Consider the following 17,500-nt stretch of genomic DNA (forward strand, 5'->3'; position numbering starts at 1 on the left):
AGTGCATCTTTTTGAAAACGGCTTCCAAGAGGGGACTCGGTCAGTAAATGGTTAAAAATGTAAAAAAATCCAGATTTTTTCTTGAGAAGTGGTCTGGAGAAGAATGCTGCCGCTGCATGTGGCCGTAGTAAACAATTCTGCTGTACAATCAGGTGCCATGACTCTCAGTCCATATTCTCCTGGACTTAGTACTTTTATTTTGACAGTCACCATAATAACAATCGTTTTGACTTGTAAATGGGGCTGCATATGGAAACGTGAGGATCGTGGATAAAGACAGAGAAAGATTCACCAAAGACACACTTGACGCTTCATAGGTCCATTTTAAATGTGAAAAAAAGTTGAAAAAAACGGTTAAAATCAATGTGGAATCATTGCTGTGCAGCACTGAGGTCAAATGTGAAGATGTTTACATTAACAAACTGCTATGAACTTTAACTATTTCCACTTGGAAAGGATTTGTAAACACACCGTGAGGATTTGTCACCAGTCCTCCAGCACAGATTGTTTTGGCATTTCCACGGTTCGATGTCCAATAAAATCTTTACACACACTTTGACACCTCAAACACTCACATCTGCCTCGTGGGCGGGGCTTAACTGCCGCATGACTCCGTCTGATTGGCCGAGTACGTGGCCAGGAGGAGCAGGATATTCACAATTCTAACATGTGTCCAATAATACAGGAAATACAGAAAAGCTGAGTGTTAGATTTCCTTGAATTTGAGAGAGTGTCCAGTGTTGTTAGCAGTGAGTTTTATTCCCACTGTGCAACCATCGAAGGGAGGAAATGTTCTGGTTTCAAGCCCCTTGTTGAGTTGCAGCCAAACATTGGGTGTTGCCGTCTACATTTGTGATCCTGGCTTGTTGATATTCACAGCGCTGGCAGTGTATCGCCCTCAGTGGTCGTGAGCCCCCGCTCGCACTCCGCCCTGCTTCTTATGCTGCATGTGAGCAAAATGTATTCATGAAGGAGCGGCAGCGTCGGGAAACAATAACCCCTCCAAGCCCCGGGTCTGCAGAGAAGCTATTTCTTGCCACTTTGTTTCCATGGCAATGTTGATGAGCTGGTTGGTTGGAGGAGGGTTGGGGTTGCGGGTGGAGGGGTGGGTGGGGGTGGGTGGAGGGTGGGGGTGCTTTGTGGCCTTCAAGTCAGGTCTGGGCACTTTAACAATTCATAAAAGTGTTGAAATCAATCTGAGTTTAGGAGATTGAAAACATCTCTCTCTCTCTCTCTCTCTCTCTCTCTCTCTCTCACAGAGTGGGAGAGAGAGAGAGAGAGAATGAGGTGGAAAAATAGACAGCGTCAGGGGTAATGCTCATATTGGCTGACACAAGGGAAAAGCAGCTTTTAAAGCGTTTAGCTTTAATTTCATTCAGGAGTGACATAATTGATTTTAATGAGATGTTTATAGAGTGAAGTGCCGGTGTTGCTAAATCATTTGCGAGTCTGGCTGACGGGTACTTGTGAGGCTCGCACTGGGGAGACGGCAGAGCGGCTCAGAGCCCCGGCTGCTAGCGAGCCCCCGCGCCCCCGCGGAATACATTAGCGCTGCTTCTTTTAATTAACACCATATTTAATTCATGAAATACTTTGTGGAACTTTGACTGAAAGGCTCCGACCTCCGTGTCTCTTTGTCCATTTAATGCATCGATGCAAACATCTACAGCTGATCGTCCGGAGCGCCGGAGGGCTTGTCCCGTCTGCAGGATCGGGGCCATGATGGACAGACGGCGTGTCACATCGCCGTTACCATCCAGCCAGCTGAGGGCATCGGAGTGCCGCGGCTCCTGGAGGGCTAGCGGAGGGGCGGCGCTCCACGGCTCCCGGACGGCTAGCGGAGGGGCGGCGCTCCGCGGCTCCCGGAGGGCTAGCGGAGGGGCGGCGCTCCGCGGCTCCCGGAGGGCTAGCGGAGGGGCGGCGCTCCGCGGCTCCCGGAGGGCTAGCGGAGGGGCGGCGCTCCGAGGCTCCCGGAGGGCTAGCGGAGAGGCGGCGCTCCGCGGCTCCCGGTGGGCTAGCGGAGGGGCGGCGCTCCGCGGCTCCCGGAGGGCTAGCGGAGGGGCGGCGCTCCGCGGCTCCCGGAGGGCTAGCGGAGGGGCGGCGCTCCGAGGCTCCCGGAGGGCTAGCGGAGAGGCGGCGCTCCGCGGCTCCCGGTGGGCTAGCGGAGGGGCGGCGCTCCGCGGCTCCCGGAGGGCTAGCGGAGGGGCGGCGCTCCGCGGCTCCCGGAGGGCTAGCGGAGGGGCGGCGCTCCGCGGCTCCTGGAGGGCTAGCGGAGGGGCGGCGCTCCGCGGCTCCTGGAGGGCTAGCGGAGGGGCGGCGCTCCGCGGCTCCTGGAGGGCTAGCGGAGGGGCGGCGCTCCGCGGCTCCTGGAGGGCTAGCGGAGGGGCGGCGCTCTGGAAGCTCCTCCTGACGCTGCAACACGGAAGATTCAAGACACATTGTGTTGCACAGCAGTTTTATTCATCTTCCTCGTTAGGATCTCTGTACCATAATCACTATAGAAACACCTGCGTCTCCCTGCTCTATTCAGTCCTCCGCCTTCCTCCGTCTCCTACCAGATCAACGTGGGCGGATGAGTCTCAGTCGGAGGGTTGAGGGTTCGATTCCCCGTCTCCCCCCGTCCACGTCGGTCAGTGGAGGGGCAGGGCTGGCCGAGAGGTTAGAGAGGCAGACTTGTGATTGGAAATTGGCAGGTTTGATTCCCACTGCTGATCGCTCCCCACCGCGTGCCCTTGAGCAAGACCCTCGACCCTCTTCAGCTCCCAGGAGCTCCTGATAGAGACGAATCTACAAGCTAGCAGCAGAGCAAACTACTGAACTGTTATTCCTTCAATAACGGTGCTTTAGCGTTCATGTTTGGACGTTTTAATCTAATTCCAGGGCACCAGGTTTGTTTTAATATTTATTTATGTCTGTCTTTTTTGATGAATTTTATATTTTATTACTTTAATTGTATGAGTTTGTGCTCCTGACTTCTTCAAAGAACATAGTGGGGCTCCAGGTCCGAGTGTGGGAGGATCATCTCGTCACCTGGACGCTCCCACGTGAGATTTCTACGTGATGTGTGTGAGATTTCTAAGTGATGTGTGTGAGATTTCTAAGTGATGTGTGTGAGATTTCTAAGTGATGTGTGTGAGATTTCTAGGTGATGTGTGTGAGATTTCTAGGTGATGTGTGTGAGATTTCCACGTGATGTGTGTGAGATTTCTAAGTGATGTGTGTGAGATTTCCACGTGATGTGTGTGAGATTTCTAAGTGATGTGTGTGAGATTTCTAAGTGATGTGTGTGAGATTTCTAGGTGATGTGTGTGAGATTTCCACGTGATGTGTGTGAGATTTCTAAGTGATGTGTGTGAGATTTCAAAGTGATGTGTGTGAGATTTCTAAGTGATGTGTGTGAGATTTCTAGGTGATGTGTGTGAGATTTCAAAGTGATGTGTGTGAGATTTCAAAGTGATGTGTGTGAGATTTCAAAGTGATGTGTGTGTGATTTCAAAGTGATGTGTGTGAGATTTCTAGGTGATGTGTGTGAGATTTCTAAGTGATGTGTGTGAGATTTCAAAGTGATGTGTGTGAGATTTCTACGTGATGTGTGTGAGATTTCTAGGTGATGTGTGTGAGATTTCTAAGTGATGTGTGTGTGATTTCAAAGTGATGTGTGTGAGATTTCTAAGTGATGTGTGTGTGATTTCAAAGTGATGTGTGTGTGATTTCAAAGTGATGTGTGTGAGATTTCTAAGTGATGTGTGTGAGATTTCAAAGTGATGTGTGTGAGATTTCTAAGTGATGTGTGTGTGATTTCTACGTGATGTGTGTGAGATTTCTAAGTGATGTGTGTGAGATTTCTAGGTGATGTGTGTGAGATTTCTACGTGATGTGTGTGACATTGGGTGAATGTGACGTCTGAGTGTCGCCATTTGAGTCAGGAGTGATTTTAAAAAACGTTTTTTCAATCCTACGTTGGTCCGAACGGCCCCCTCCCTGTACCTGGGTTCAGTCCCCCCCCCCCCCCCCCCCCCCCCCCCCCCCCCCCCCCGGGTGAGCAGAGAAGAGGTTTACAGCACCTATTTTGGATTATAGATTTAAAAGGTGTGTGGATGGAAACGTGAGAAAAGAAGTGGTTGTGTGTCTCATTCAGCATTGACTTGGACACTCCGACTGTCCTGTCAGCTGGTCTCTGGGCGTTGCCGACGACAACGTGTGTGAAAACAAAGGAATGGGCCCGTTGAGCACATGGGACACCTGACAGTGGAAGATCCTCCAGGATCAATTGTTACAAGCAGCCAAACACTGGTTAGTGTGACAAGAACAACAAAGCGAGTCAGTCTGGATCATCTCCTTCATGTCGCTGGAGTTTGACACCTTCATCCTCCACACAAACCCACATATTGCTGCCCCCCCCCCCCCCCCCCTCCCCTCCCAGCCCTGTTTTGACACCCACATAGCAATAAATTCACACTCCCTTTTGCTTCAACACCTTCTCCTAACACGGATTATTAATACCTCACACTCCCGTGGGCACACGCCAAAAGATGGTGGAGATTTCTGGAAGGCGAGCTCATTGACTGTGATTGATTTGGAAACGTCTTTGGATATCTACACACACACACACACACACACACACACACACACGCACACACACACACGCACACACACTGTGAAGCTGAAACCTTGCCGATGCTCAATCAGGACTGAAATGTGGGAAATGACAGGTTTGGAGTGTTTCTTTCCGGCAGGACAAAGCTTTCTCAAGCACCCAAGGGTCTGATTTCCATGCAACAACTGTGGAGGGCTGTTTTGATTGCTTTTCAATCAAGCGAGACAAACACTAATTCGATTTTTTTTTTTCCTTTTTCTTTTTTTAAAGGAACTGCAGAATTATAGGCTTTGTTCATGAAGCGTGGATGACTGGCAGTCTGATCGCTCGAGCAGCAGTCCTCTGTTTACCACCACCACTCCCAGATATGAATATATACGCTGAAATATATACAGCACATTTCTGCAGAGGGTCTGGAGGTAAACGTTTGTCAGTGCGTCTCAAGCTTCAGACTCTTTTGTTTGTTATTCATTTGCCAAATGGTTGGTTGATGCTCTACTTAATAGAAAACAAATTAGAATTGATACCATTTATATTAACAAATTTAGAACAAACCCCACCATCACACACACAAACACACACACACACACACACACACACACACACACACACACACACACACACACACACACACACACACACACACACACACACACACACACTGTGGAAGACTTTGTGGGTCGGACATGAATTTATTGAGTGCAGTGACCATTATATATATTTTACCATGCAGCACGCACATAGTTTTACATGCATTATGTCTTTCTGAGAGGCTTTTAAGAGGCGGCTGCCGCCTTTGTTTTGCAAACGGGAGCTCCGGTTAGATGTGTGTGTTCTAAAGCAGTTTTATGGAGGGTGGGTTCCAACCGGATTGACATGCAGAAGTGGGCTCTCTTGCTATTAAGGGTCCTAAAAGTTATAATAGGTGAACAAATTGCCTGATGGAAATAGTTCAAGCTTTTCATAAAAAAATGGATGAAAAAAACTCCCTGTATTAATTGTGTTATATTATTATTCCACTCTGGGGACGGCGAGGTGGTTTGCACTCCGGCTTCACGTCAAGGCGACCTGGGCCTTGGCTTGTTCGCCCCGGGTCTCTCTTTCTCTTCATCGTCAGCCTTTTACATCCTTTGCTTTTCCACAGGAAGGATCTGCTGGAAACGGCAGGTTTGTTCTTTCTTCATGCTCCATATCTTTGAGTTGGGTGCTGCTCTTCTACTGGGAACTTTACGCTGTGTTGGAAATGCCTCTTAGCCTCGTCGTTTGCACTGTAGTGGAAAATCAAAATGAACTTACTGTCAATTTTCTCATCATAAGAGATTCTTAAGAGAAATACTGGTTACCTTGTTTGACATATAGAACAATGACTTTGCTGCCTTTATACTTCCTGATGCATTTCCTCTGAATGACACTCAAACTGGACTCATCCTGAACAAACAATGAATGTGAGTCGTTTTTTAGTTTATTTCTAAAGAGAATTAAACCATATTGGCTTGGTAAGGTTTATTTCTTTCATAAACTCTATTCTTTGAGGTTCATCGCCTGCATTTTGCAAATTTCAATGTTGGGATGACCTGCTGTGCCTGAAGACTATTGATCCTGAATCAATTACCACACTTGAGCAGTGGGAAAATGCTTGAGGCAGCGAGACTCTGTTTAGTTCTGTTGATGTGAGGAACTAAAACACTTTGTGTCTTTGTGTTGAACCAACATGTTTGCTTGGTCATTCTATGACTTATTCATTCTATGACTTAAAAAAAAGTAGGAATACAATAAAAACAAAACATAAAAACCTTCTTAAGTTCAGTAACGTGTTTCCAAGCATCGTTGCTGTAAGAACAGAAATTGTCACGTTCTCACTTTTAACGTTGTCGTGAAAATGTGGACCTGAAACTGTGATCTGGTTCCACAACATCGATCCTCCACGGCTCAAAGCTCCGCCTCCAAATGTACTTTTAGAAAGTGCAGGGAGCTCCACAAAGCTGCACTGTGAGAACAGAGTCTTCTGCAGGGAAGATGTTGGAGGGTGTATGGAACCTGGTTGGGGAGAAATGTAATCCGTCCCCTCAGCACCCAACTGGAGACTTTTGAAGAATCATTGCTTCGGCCTGATAATAAAGAATTCCATCATCCAAGTAATGAAACGACTTCACTGCTTGTTGAGTTATTTGGTGACACTGTCGCCTCCCTTCGCAGCATTTCTCCACAGCTAAATGAGACTTTACCTGCCAGCACACATGTTTACATCTGGAGAGTAACAGAATCTTTCTTCGCCTCCAAATTTCTGCAGATACAAAACAAATCTCCACGTTCACAACAGCCACACATGGACTTTTAAAGTCACACTAATGTTACTGTTGCTGCTGCTCTCGTCAGTACGTAATGATAATCCACGCAGGTCTCATCAAATATTCATGCCGGCGTCCGCGGCATGAAAGATGCAGATCCATACATCTGACTTTGGATGCGCAGCTTTGATTCAGCCATCAGGATAATTGATATTTCTCTGATTGTGCACAGATCCACGCTGTTGGGCGGCGCTCATCTGTCGCACGCTGTGTTCCATGTTAATGACGTTCTGTTTCTTCCTCGCCTCCTAACCCAGCCTCCCTCTGTCTCTCTCTCTCTCTCTCTCTCTCTCTCTTTCTCTTTTCAAACCACCCGTTGCAGACGGACGCCGCGCTGATGTACGATGCCGTGCACGTGGTGGCCGTGGCTGTGCAGCAGTCTCAGCAGATCACCGTCAGCTCATTACAGTGCAACCGACACAAGCCCTGGCGCTTCGGGAACCGCTTCATGGCCCTCATCAAAGAGGTAGAAGCGTGTCTACCTGCCCCCCCCCCCCCCCCCACCCCCCCCCTCCTCACCATACGCTGGCGCCTCCACACAGAGAACACATGCTCTCAGGGAAGCAGACAGAGCCAGAATGTAAATAAGTCCGTGGCAGCTCAGAAGACGAACATGAATAAATATAAATGATTTATGTGTATTTATTGATATGGAAATCACTTTTCCAGCCCATGAACATATAAACTCCCCCTGAGAGGGAGTGGCCATCTTGAGCCGGCTCTTTTGTATTTCAGCAGTAATCACCAATGCATAAAACAAAAAAAAACACAGCATTAGCTAACTTCTGGGTAATTGCCCTTTGGTTTGCGCCGTTGGTGAAGCTGGAGCTTCTAATCCACAGCTCCGTGTGCGGAAAGGGCCTGGAGATTAGGAAATCTATATTTAGGGCTCTCAAACCCTCGAGTCCCATTTAGTTTGCCGAGATCATGTGAAGACGGCGAGGAATTAAAGTGCAGAGAGAGAGAGAGAGCTGACAAGCACAGACTGAACCACACGATTGGATGTATTTATATTAAGCGCACACTTTTCTTCCACCATGCAAATCTCATCTCTTCTTCACGGCCCTCCCATCACTTCCTGTCTGCTCTCCGCCATGTCTCCATCTGCTGCTTGGGGGGGGGGGGGGCGGGGGGGCGGGGGGGGGGGTTCTCTTTGTGCCCTGACTGGAAGCTCTCTAAGCCTCTGAGTCACACAGGACGACGCTCACTGGCTTCAGCCTGGAAGAGCCACTGGCAGCACTAGTTCCCGTCCTCGAGGGGCTGCAGTCGTCAGAGGCGTGGCCTCCTTACCGTGAGGTCGCTCCGTCACGTAGGGTCAGACAGTACATCTAAATGCAGCGCCCATACCTTTCAACTGTCTTAGAGAAGCCTGGCCACAGATTGATCTGACAAACGTCAGGTCCGGTTCTCTGAACAAGAAAAACCCTCAGAAATACAGAATCTGCCGCCTCGGACAAGAAAAACTTCCTGTGAGGCAGCGACAGTCTGAGAACCAACGCCGTCGCCATGGAAACGACAGTCTGAGAACCAACGCCGTTGCCATGGAAACGACAGTCTGAGAACCAACGCCGTCGCCATGGAAACGACAGTCTGAGAACCAACGCCGTCGCCATGGAAACGACAGTCTGAGAACCAACGCCGTTGCCATGGAAACGACAGTCTGAGAACCAACGCCGTCGCCATGGAAACGACAGTCTGAGAACCAACGCCGTCGCCATGGAAACGATAGTCTGAGAACCAACGCCGTCGCCATGGAAACAACAGTCTGAGAACCAACGCCGTCGCCATGGAAACGACAGTCTGAGAACCAACGCCGTCGCCATGGAAACGACAGTCTGAGAACCAACGCCGTCGCCATGGAAACGACAGGAAACCTGAAAGGAAACTGGAGGAGCTGCCAGTTGGTCCAGTACACTACTATTACTCTGTACACTACTATTACTCTGTACACTACTATTACTCTCCACCACCATTACTCTGTACACTACTATTACTCTGTACACCACCATTACTCTCCACCACCATTACTCTGTACACTACTATTACTCTGTACACCACCATTACTCTCCACCACCATTACTCTACACCACCATTACTCTCCACCACCATTACTCTACACCACCATTACTCTACACCACCATTACTATGTACACTACCATTACTCTGTACACTACTATTACTCTCCACCACCATTACTCTCCACCACCACTACTCTACACCACCATTACTCTCCACCACCATTACTCTCCACCACCATTACTCTACACCACCATTACTCTACACCACCATTACTCTACACCACCATTACTCTGTACACAACCATTACTCTCCACCACCATTACTCTCCACCACCATTGCTCTCCACCACCATTACTCTCCACCACCATTACTCTCCACCACCATTACTCTGTACACCACCATTACTCTCCACCACCATTGCTCTCCACCACCATTACTCTCCACCACCATTACTCTCCACCACCATTACTCTCCACCACCATTACTCTGTACACTACTATTACTCTACACCACCATTACTCTCCACCACTATTACTCTACACCACCATTACTCTCCACCACCATTACTCTCCACCACCATTACTCTCCACCACCATTACTCTGTACACTACTATTACTCTACACCACCATTACTCTGTACACTACTATTACTCTACACCACCATTACTCTCCACCACTATTACTCTACACCACCATTACTCTCCACCACTATTACTCTACACCACCATTACTCTCCACCACCATTACTCTCCACCACCATTACTCTCCACCACCATTACTCTCCACCACCATTACTCTGTTCCGTGTGAAGGTTTCGGTTCACGGTTCTCCAGCTCTCTGGAGCAGAAAGGGTTAACGTTCCTGCTCTGGTAGAAACCTTGAGAGAAGCTCCTGAGGTCAGCCGCTGACTCTGGGCTGTGCATTAGCTATTCATTGCTCTGCGCTTTGATCAGAAGCTCTGCGGCCGCTCGTTTTTCAGCACTTGAACCGCGGGGTCACTCGGCTGTGCGGATCCAGCGATTGCTTTTCGGGGGTTCTGCCGTTGGGGACGGGAAGCGAAAGGAGAAAAACAAACAAACACATAAACCTTGCGCGCAGAATTTATGTTTGACTTGCTGGAGTGAAGTCGGCCGCTCTCCGGTCAAGGTCACCCTGAGCCGGTGACACGACTTCAAGCTTTTACATCCTGTTTCTTCTCAACTTCATTATCTGTAGTCAGGTTGTTTTTTTTTCCATGACATGCCCTTTTTCATCACATCACAAAGGAGAGATGATGTGATCCCCATGCAGGGCAGATAGGTCTGGTTTTAAAGTGAAGTAAGGTTCTGCCTGGAGCAGCAAACCGCCGAGCGGTAATACGCTGAGAGAGTTTTCATCGTCTGGGGTTCGGAAAAGGTTTTCCCCACAAGAATGACCTTCGGCGCTCGAGGAGAATTGTCTGAAGACGATTCTGAGCGGTGGCTCTCTGCTGCTGGAACACCTCAAGCTAAGAGGTCAAAGAAAACACAGCATAAAACACAAACAATCAGATATGTGAATACAATACAAAATAAAAGCAAAATATAGAGTATGAATAATTTAAAACTAGTGAAACCGACATCGGGTACTTCTTCTTGGTAAAGCTACTCAATACAACAAAGTGGCGTCGACGGTCAGCAGCAGGTACACAAGATAATGACAATGACAGTAAATAAGACTAATATATTTTCTCACAAAACGTCAAGAGGGGGAAGATAATTCATATAACACCAGCATCTTCATCACCAGAGACATTAGCTTCATGGCATCTAGTAAGTTCTGGTCTCAGTAGTCAGTATCGGCAAGTTGCTGAAGGTTAGTACTCGTACTCGTACTCGTACTCGTACTCGTCATCTGGAATGATGCTGGATTTTCTTTGTCTTAACTGAAATGCTCCGGTTCATAGCAGAAGATCAAGCGTGGCAGGTCATAAAGAGAAAAGCAGCACATCCAGTGCAGCAGATGTAGAATCTTGTGGGTTAGGGTTAGGTGTCCCTGAAGGGTTAGGGTTAGGTGTCCCTGAAGGGTTAGGGTTAGGTGTCCCTGAAGAGTTAGGTGTCCCTGAAGGGTTAGGGTTAGGTGTCCCTGAAGGGTTAGGGTTAGGTGTCCCTGAAGGGTTAGGGTTAGGTGTCCCTGAAGAGTTAGGGTTAGGTGTCCCTGAAGGGTTAGGGTTAGGTGTCCCTGAAGGGTTAGGGTTAGGTGTCCCTGAAGGGTTAGGGTTAGGTGTCCCTGAAGGTTTAGGGTTAGGTGTCCCTGAAGGGTTAGGGTTAGGTGTCCCTGAAGGGTTAGGGTTAGGTGTCCCTGAAGGGTTAGGGTTAGGTGTCCCTGAAGAGTTAGGGTTAGGTGTCCCTGAAGGGTTAGGGTTAGGTGTCCCTGAAGGGTTAGGGTTAGGTGTCCCTGAAGAGTTAGGGTTAGGTGTCCCTGAAGGGTTAGGTGTCCCTGAAGGGTTAGGGTTAGGTGTCCCTGAAGGGTTAGGGTTAGGTGTCCCTGAAGGGTTAGGGTTAGGTGTCCCTGAAGAGTTAGGGTTAGGTGTCCCTGAAGGGTTAGGGTTAGGTGTCCTTGAAGGGTTAGGGTTAGGTGTCCCTGAAGGGTTAGGTGTCCCTGAAGGGTTAGGGTTAGGTGTCCCTGAAGGGTTAGGGTTAGGTGTCCCTGAAGGGTTAGGGTTAGGTGTCCCTGAAGGTTTAGGGTTAGGTGTCCCTGAAGGGTTAGGGTTAGGTGTCCCTGAAGGGTTAGGGTTAGGTGTCCCTGAAGGGTTAGGGTTAGGTGTCCCTGAAGGGTTAGGGTTAGGTGTCCCTGAAGGGTTAGGTGTCCCTGAAGGGTTAGGGTTAGGTGTCCCTGAAGGGTTAGGTGTCCCTGAAGGGTTAGGGTTAGGTGTCCCTGAAGGGTTAGGGTTAGGTGTCCCTGAAGGGTTAGGGTTAGGTGTCCCTGAAGGGTTAGGGTTAGGTGTCCCTGAAGGGTTAGGGTTAGGTGTCCCTGAAGGGTTAGGGTTAGGTGTCCCTGAAGGGTTAGGGTTAGGTGTCCCTGAAGGGTTAGGGTTAGGTGTCCCTGAAGAGTTAGGTGTCCCTGAAGGGTTAGGGTTAGGTGTCCCTGAAGGGTTAGGGTTAGGTGTCCCTGAAGAGTTAGGGTTAGGTGTCCCTGAAGGGTTAGGGTTAGGTGTCCCTGAAGGGTTAGGGTTAGGTGTCCCTGAAGAGTTAGGGTTAGGTGTCCCTGAAGGGTTAGGTGTCCCTGAAGGGTTAGGGTTAGGTGTCCCTGAAGGGTTAGGGTTAGGTGTCCCTGAAGGGTTAGGGTTAGGTGTCCCTGAAGAGTTAGGGTTAGGTGTCCCTGAAGGGTTAGGGTTAGGTGTCCCTGAAGGGTTAGGGTTAGGTGTCCCTGAAGGGTTAGGTGTCCCTGAAGGGTTAGGGTTAGGTGTCCCTGAAGGGTTAGGGTTAGGTGTCCCTGAAGAGTTAGGGTTAGGTGTCCCTGAAGGGTTAGGGTTAGGTGTCCTTGAAGGGTTAGGGTTAGGTGTCCCTGAAGGGTTAGGTGTCCCTGAAGGGTTAGGGTTAGGTGTCCCTGAAGGGTTAGGGTTAGGTGTCCCTGAAGGGTTAGGGTTAGGTGTCCCTGAAGGGTTAGGGTTAGGTGTCCCTGAAGAGTTAGGGTTAGGTGTCCCTGAAGGGTTAGGGTTTGGTGTCCCTGAAGGGTTAGGGTTAGGTGTCCCTGAAGGGTTAGGGTTAGGTGTCCCTGAAGGGTTAGGGTTAGGTGTCCCTGAAGGGTTAGGGTTAGGTGTCCCTGAAGGGTTAGGGTTAGGTGTCCCTGAAGAGTTAGGGTTAGGTGTCCCTGAAGGGTTAGGGTTAGGTGTCCCTGAAGGGTTAGGGTTAGGTGTCCCTGAAGGGTTAGGTGTCCCTGAAGGGTTAGGGTTAGGTGTCCCTGAAGGGTTAGGGTTAGGTGTCCCTGAAGGGTTAGGTGTCCCTGAAGGGTTCGACCTGCAGGTCGGTGTGACCGACATTCCCTCTGCACCCGCTAATCGTAGCTCGTGATAATCTCCAGTGGAGTAGCATATCCTTGTATCTGTGAGTAGCACTGCTGTCAGTGGAGAGGCACTCAGACACCGAGTCAAAGCAGCATGACAAATGCTTTGGAGCAGCAGAGTGAGTAACTTTCAGATCTGCGACTCCCACTCATCCAACTAAAGATAGGCCCTGAAGTCCCCGGCTTGTGATGATTCGCCGTGCCTGAGCACAGAGCCTTCCCCGCTCTGAGCCACTTTCATGCTAGATTGTATGCTATCACAACCCTAAATATCTGTAAAGATTGTGTAATTGCTCCCCCACTGTTCCCAATGCAGCCTCAGAGTGTGGCGGCACCTTGAAGACGGTGCAAACAGAGACCGTGTGGAAAGAAAGGAACAGCTTTTCCTGAAACACTGATGGTAACGTCTCTGCCTGTGTCTCTCTCTTCAGGCTCACTGGGACGGCCTGACCGGCAGGATCACCTTCAACCGGACCAACGGCCTGAGAACAGACTTCGACCTGGACGTCATCAGTCTGAAGGAGGAGGGGCTTGAGAAGGTTTGTCTTTCTGTTCTCACTGGAAGCTCCTGATTGTGTACAGAGCCATCCTGTATGGTCTCCGGACTAAAGCGTAGCGGTACCAGGGGATTTTCCTATTGATTTTGTAGTAAATGAAATGTGTATTGTGGTAGAACCCTCTTTATGACCCAATCAGAGTCCATGTAAATGTGTTTGTGCTGAAGTGGATGTACGGTATGTCTGGTACATAACGGAGCAACGTGGCTCTTCATGCCGTTTCGAGAGGGAGTCAGATTGATGCAGCGGGTTGCTGCTCGCTGCCGATCCAGCGGCTGAATGGGAGGATCTTCTGCCGGCACATCAATCTGATGAATGTATTCATCATTTGTATAAACGGGGCAAACTGATCTATCAGTGACAAAGAATGCAATCAGAAAGCGGTGATGTAAACGGCTCCTGGCAACACATGGGCCTTGTAGAGAGGAGTTCAGTCTATGCAGAAAAGTGTCCCCATATAGATTTGATCGATTTCCCCACAGCGTTCGGCGACAAGGCCTGCTCATAAAGGATTTCCTCACTTTCCTTCGACTCAGCAGTCTGCAGTGGCCTCGCCTCTCTCGACTGGTGTTTTGGAGGCCAGGCAGCTGGATTCAGACCAGCGACGTTTCAGAGGTCAGAGGAGGGTTAAATCCAGCAAAGTTTGCTGTGACACAGTGCAGTTTCTCATGGCCGTTGCCTGTGCACAGCCGTTCCTCTCAAGCACCTCTCTGACCCGGTTGCCAGGAGATTTGTGTTGCAGCCACAAAGCCTTGTTAAGAGCAATATTCTGTAAATGAAAATAAATTGGATTCATCCATCCAGGGAGTGCACGAGGATCAAGCCGGCTGCTGGCAGCCTCGGAGGAACTTCACTGAAAGTTTAACATCAATTTGAAATAAATGTTCAAGGCTGATTTTACATTTTGTTATGACGCTCAGGTTGAAAATGAGAGCTTGTGACATGTAACAAAGAGCGAGATTGAAATTCAGGACTATATATTAGTAAAACACCCCGAGCCGCCGGGCCGCACTCAAATGTCACATTTAAATTGTGAATTTTTTTATTCCAAATGACACCTAGTCTGCATTTTGACAGGTAGAATTGAAGTAGACTTTTAATGTGCGTGTTGAGGACAGATTGTGTTAATTGTACATTTAATAGTGCATTGTAATGAGTCCCAGTTGGATCAGATCGAGACAAAATATGCAAATGCTGGATGTCTTAAGACTCGGTCCTCAAACATGTCCTGTCACTGCGCTGGATAACTTGTCATTCGATTTACCAAAGTGTGACAAAGACTCCTGAGATCCTGTTGTGTCGTAATGCAAGTCCATTGTTTAGATTAATCTCCTCTAAAGTAGCACAATACAGCAACATCTCTACTTTTAAATGACTATTTGAACAACTAAACCTTCAAGCATCGTCATCACTTCAGTCATAACTGAAGGTTGCAGAGCTGCTGTCTCTTTCCTTCTCTTCTCTTGTCTCATTTGAAGGGGCGTCGCTCTTTAACGAAACTCCCGTTGTCTGTAGGAAGGATGAACTCATTCAGTCCTCCAGAGAGAAACATGAAAGGTTTCCCACTGAAAATAGCATTGTGCTAATGGAGGTATGGAGGTATGGATGGATGTATGGCAGCAGTCTGCAACGTTTTCCTCCGCAGCCCGGCGCAGCCCTCCTCCAGTGGATGACAGCAGCTTACAGTAAATAGCATGTAAATTCATATTTTAATATCTTGTTGCACAGCAGAAACTCAAGTTGACAAGCGTGACACTTAAATTAGAATTAATCGGTTATTTATATCTGAAGCCTGCATGTTTCCTTTGGCTGCAGCTGCGAGAAGTTTCCTACGTCACCTCTCAGCCAGCAAACCCTGCAAATCAGATACTTTACTTTTCATTAAGTCTGATTACATCTTATTTAATTTCACAGTTTAACCTAGCGAAAACTGCTCAAATGGTTAAAATTGGATGGATGAGATTTTTTTTTTAAACTGGAAAACCTTCAAAATTTTGAACTAGTAAAATAGTAAAAATGTAGTAAAAAACTAAAATGGGGATAATTATTAAAAGTGTTGATATGACTAAACCTACCAAAATGACAGAAATGTATAAGATAGCTATAGAACCACTAATATTGTCCTAATGGTTCAAACTCATGATAACTTATTGTTTTTGCATTAAAACAATAATCCGCTACAGTTTTTGTAAATATAGCAAAACTAATTGCACAACTCTACAATATGCAGAGTTTTCATTTTGAGGTTTTAACGTGTTTTATTGCTCCAGAATGTGTTAAGTCATCTCTTATAGTCATAAAAGTTGTGGGAATTCATCCTACGGCCATATTAACTGGTTCTTCTGCACATGCCCAGTAGAAGGACAATCAGCAGTCTCCCAGTCGATATTGTCCTGAACAAGGCCTCGGGGCGTTTTGTTTTAGTTGGTGGAAGGAGTGAAATCTTCTTCACAAATGTGTCTGAAGCTTTGTGGTCGTGACGCTGAATAGTTCAGCAGCTTCAGTCTTCAAACATCACAGAAGTTGTGAAGCTCATATTATTGCGTACCGTTTGTTACACGTTTATTTTAATCAAACTCGTGGAAAATCTGAATTTTCCATCAAGAAAAAGGCTAACGAAGGCTAACGATTTCTCCAACATCACATTCTTCTTATATTCTCATATTTCTACACGTTGGCATTAGAAAGCCTTGACGTTTCCTTCACTGTTCCCTCAACAAGACCACAGCCGGTGACGCAGATCCGGGTTCTGGTCGCCGCCGCGTCCCCATGATACCCAGGAAGCCTCAGATTGAATGTGAAGGAGGATTTTAGTCTGAGCTCTTTGAGTGAATTTGACATTTTGTGCGACACAAATAGCGGGTGACAGAAGACATCAGATCCATTCAGATAACAACACGCAGATTGATTTTAAAGCTTGCCAGGAGCTCAAGCTGTTTCATGTTATTTTAGTCAGAACTCTCAATAAACTGCAAAAAAATGAGAGCAATGAAGAATGAAAGCATAAAGTGAAGTGCCTTCTGCTGTCAGTTCCCAACAAGCCCGTGGAACAGGGTCAGTTAGTGGAAGGAGAAACAGTCAGTGAACGGCAAAGCAATCGAGGCAACGGCCATTATTCCTCCAGAGTCCACACAAACACATTGGATTTAACTAACTAATCATACTTTATTAACCCACTTGGGGAATTTCCACACGTGAGAAGAGCAGAGTTTTGGGAAATAGTATTCATCATTGGTATAAATCATATCTAAATAAGTGGAGGCTGTTTGCTCACAGAGGCGCAGACTCACAGGATCCAAACAACATGCTTTTATTAGATCAATGAAAACAAATACAACAACTCTCTCTCTCACACACACACACACACACACACACCCGCCTGTCACTCTGTGGCCACGTTTACCATGTCCCCGGGTATTCTGTGGCTCCGGTTGCATCTGGAGGCGGGTCGTCGGAGATTTACGTCACAATTCATGACGTAGTATTTTTTTTCCCGGATTCTGATTGGCTAGCATGGCTTCATGCTTCTTGCTACGCTGCCCCCTACAGGCCTGGCTGCTCATAGCAGCTCTGAACCAGGTGGATATGTGGTCCATGGAAATGGAGATGTCTTTTTTTTTTTTTTTAAAGGTAGAGGGGGAAATGTCCGTTTTTGTAAACATCCAGGTGGGTGTGAACGTGGCCTCAGTCTCTGGGTTGTTGTTGTTGTTGTTATTGTCCATCTCCTCACGTACGTTCTGAAGAACTCGTTACTGCAGTCGTGGTTCCCAGACGCAGTCGCAGCGTTTCTGCTTTCTGCACACAGGCAAAGCCCCAGCATTTTCAAAAAGTTGCATTTCCCCTTGTTTTCAAACGGCTTCACCGTCACTCTCAGCGGCTCCCACCACCGTCGCCATGGACATCGACCATAAAAACTCAAGCCCTGCATGTAGCAGTCATATTGACAGTACGACTCC

At 47.8% G+C, this 17,500-nt stretch overlaps 1 protein-coding gene across 1 annotated transcript in view; it reads left to right on the forward strand.

Moving 5' to 3' along the window:
• LOC308133904 (glutamate receptor ionotropic, kainate 2) overlaps positions 1 to 17,500 on the forward strand; it is a gene marked incomplete at its 5' end in the record, with an annotated part of 304,935 nt that overhangs the window by 189,360 nt on the left and 98,075 nt on the right. The window contains 2 exons of the mRNA XM_080501449.1: positions 7,268 to 7,411; positions 13,419 to 13,526. Coding sequence (XP_080357575.1) covers positions 7,268 to 7,411; positions 13,419 to 13,526 — 252 coding nt within the window. The remainder of the gene's footprint in view (positions 1 to 7,267; positions 7,412 to 13,418; positions 13,527 to 17,500) is intronic.

The sequence above is a fragment of the Blennius ocellaris genome (genome assembly GCF_963422515.1).
Source record: "Blennius ocellaris genome assembly, chromosome: 8".
Classification (NCBI taxonomy): domain Eukaryota; kingdom Metazoa; phylum Chordata; class Actinopteri; order Blenniiformes; family Blenniidae; genus Blennius; species Blennius ocellaris.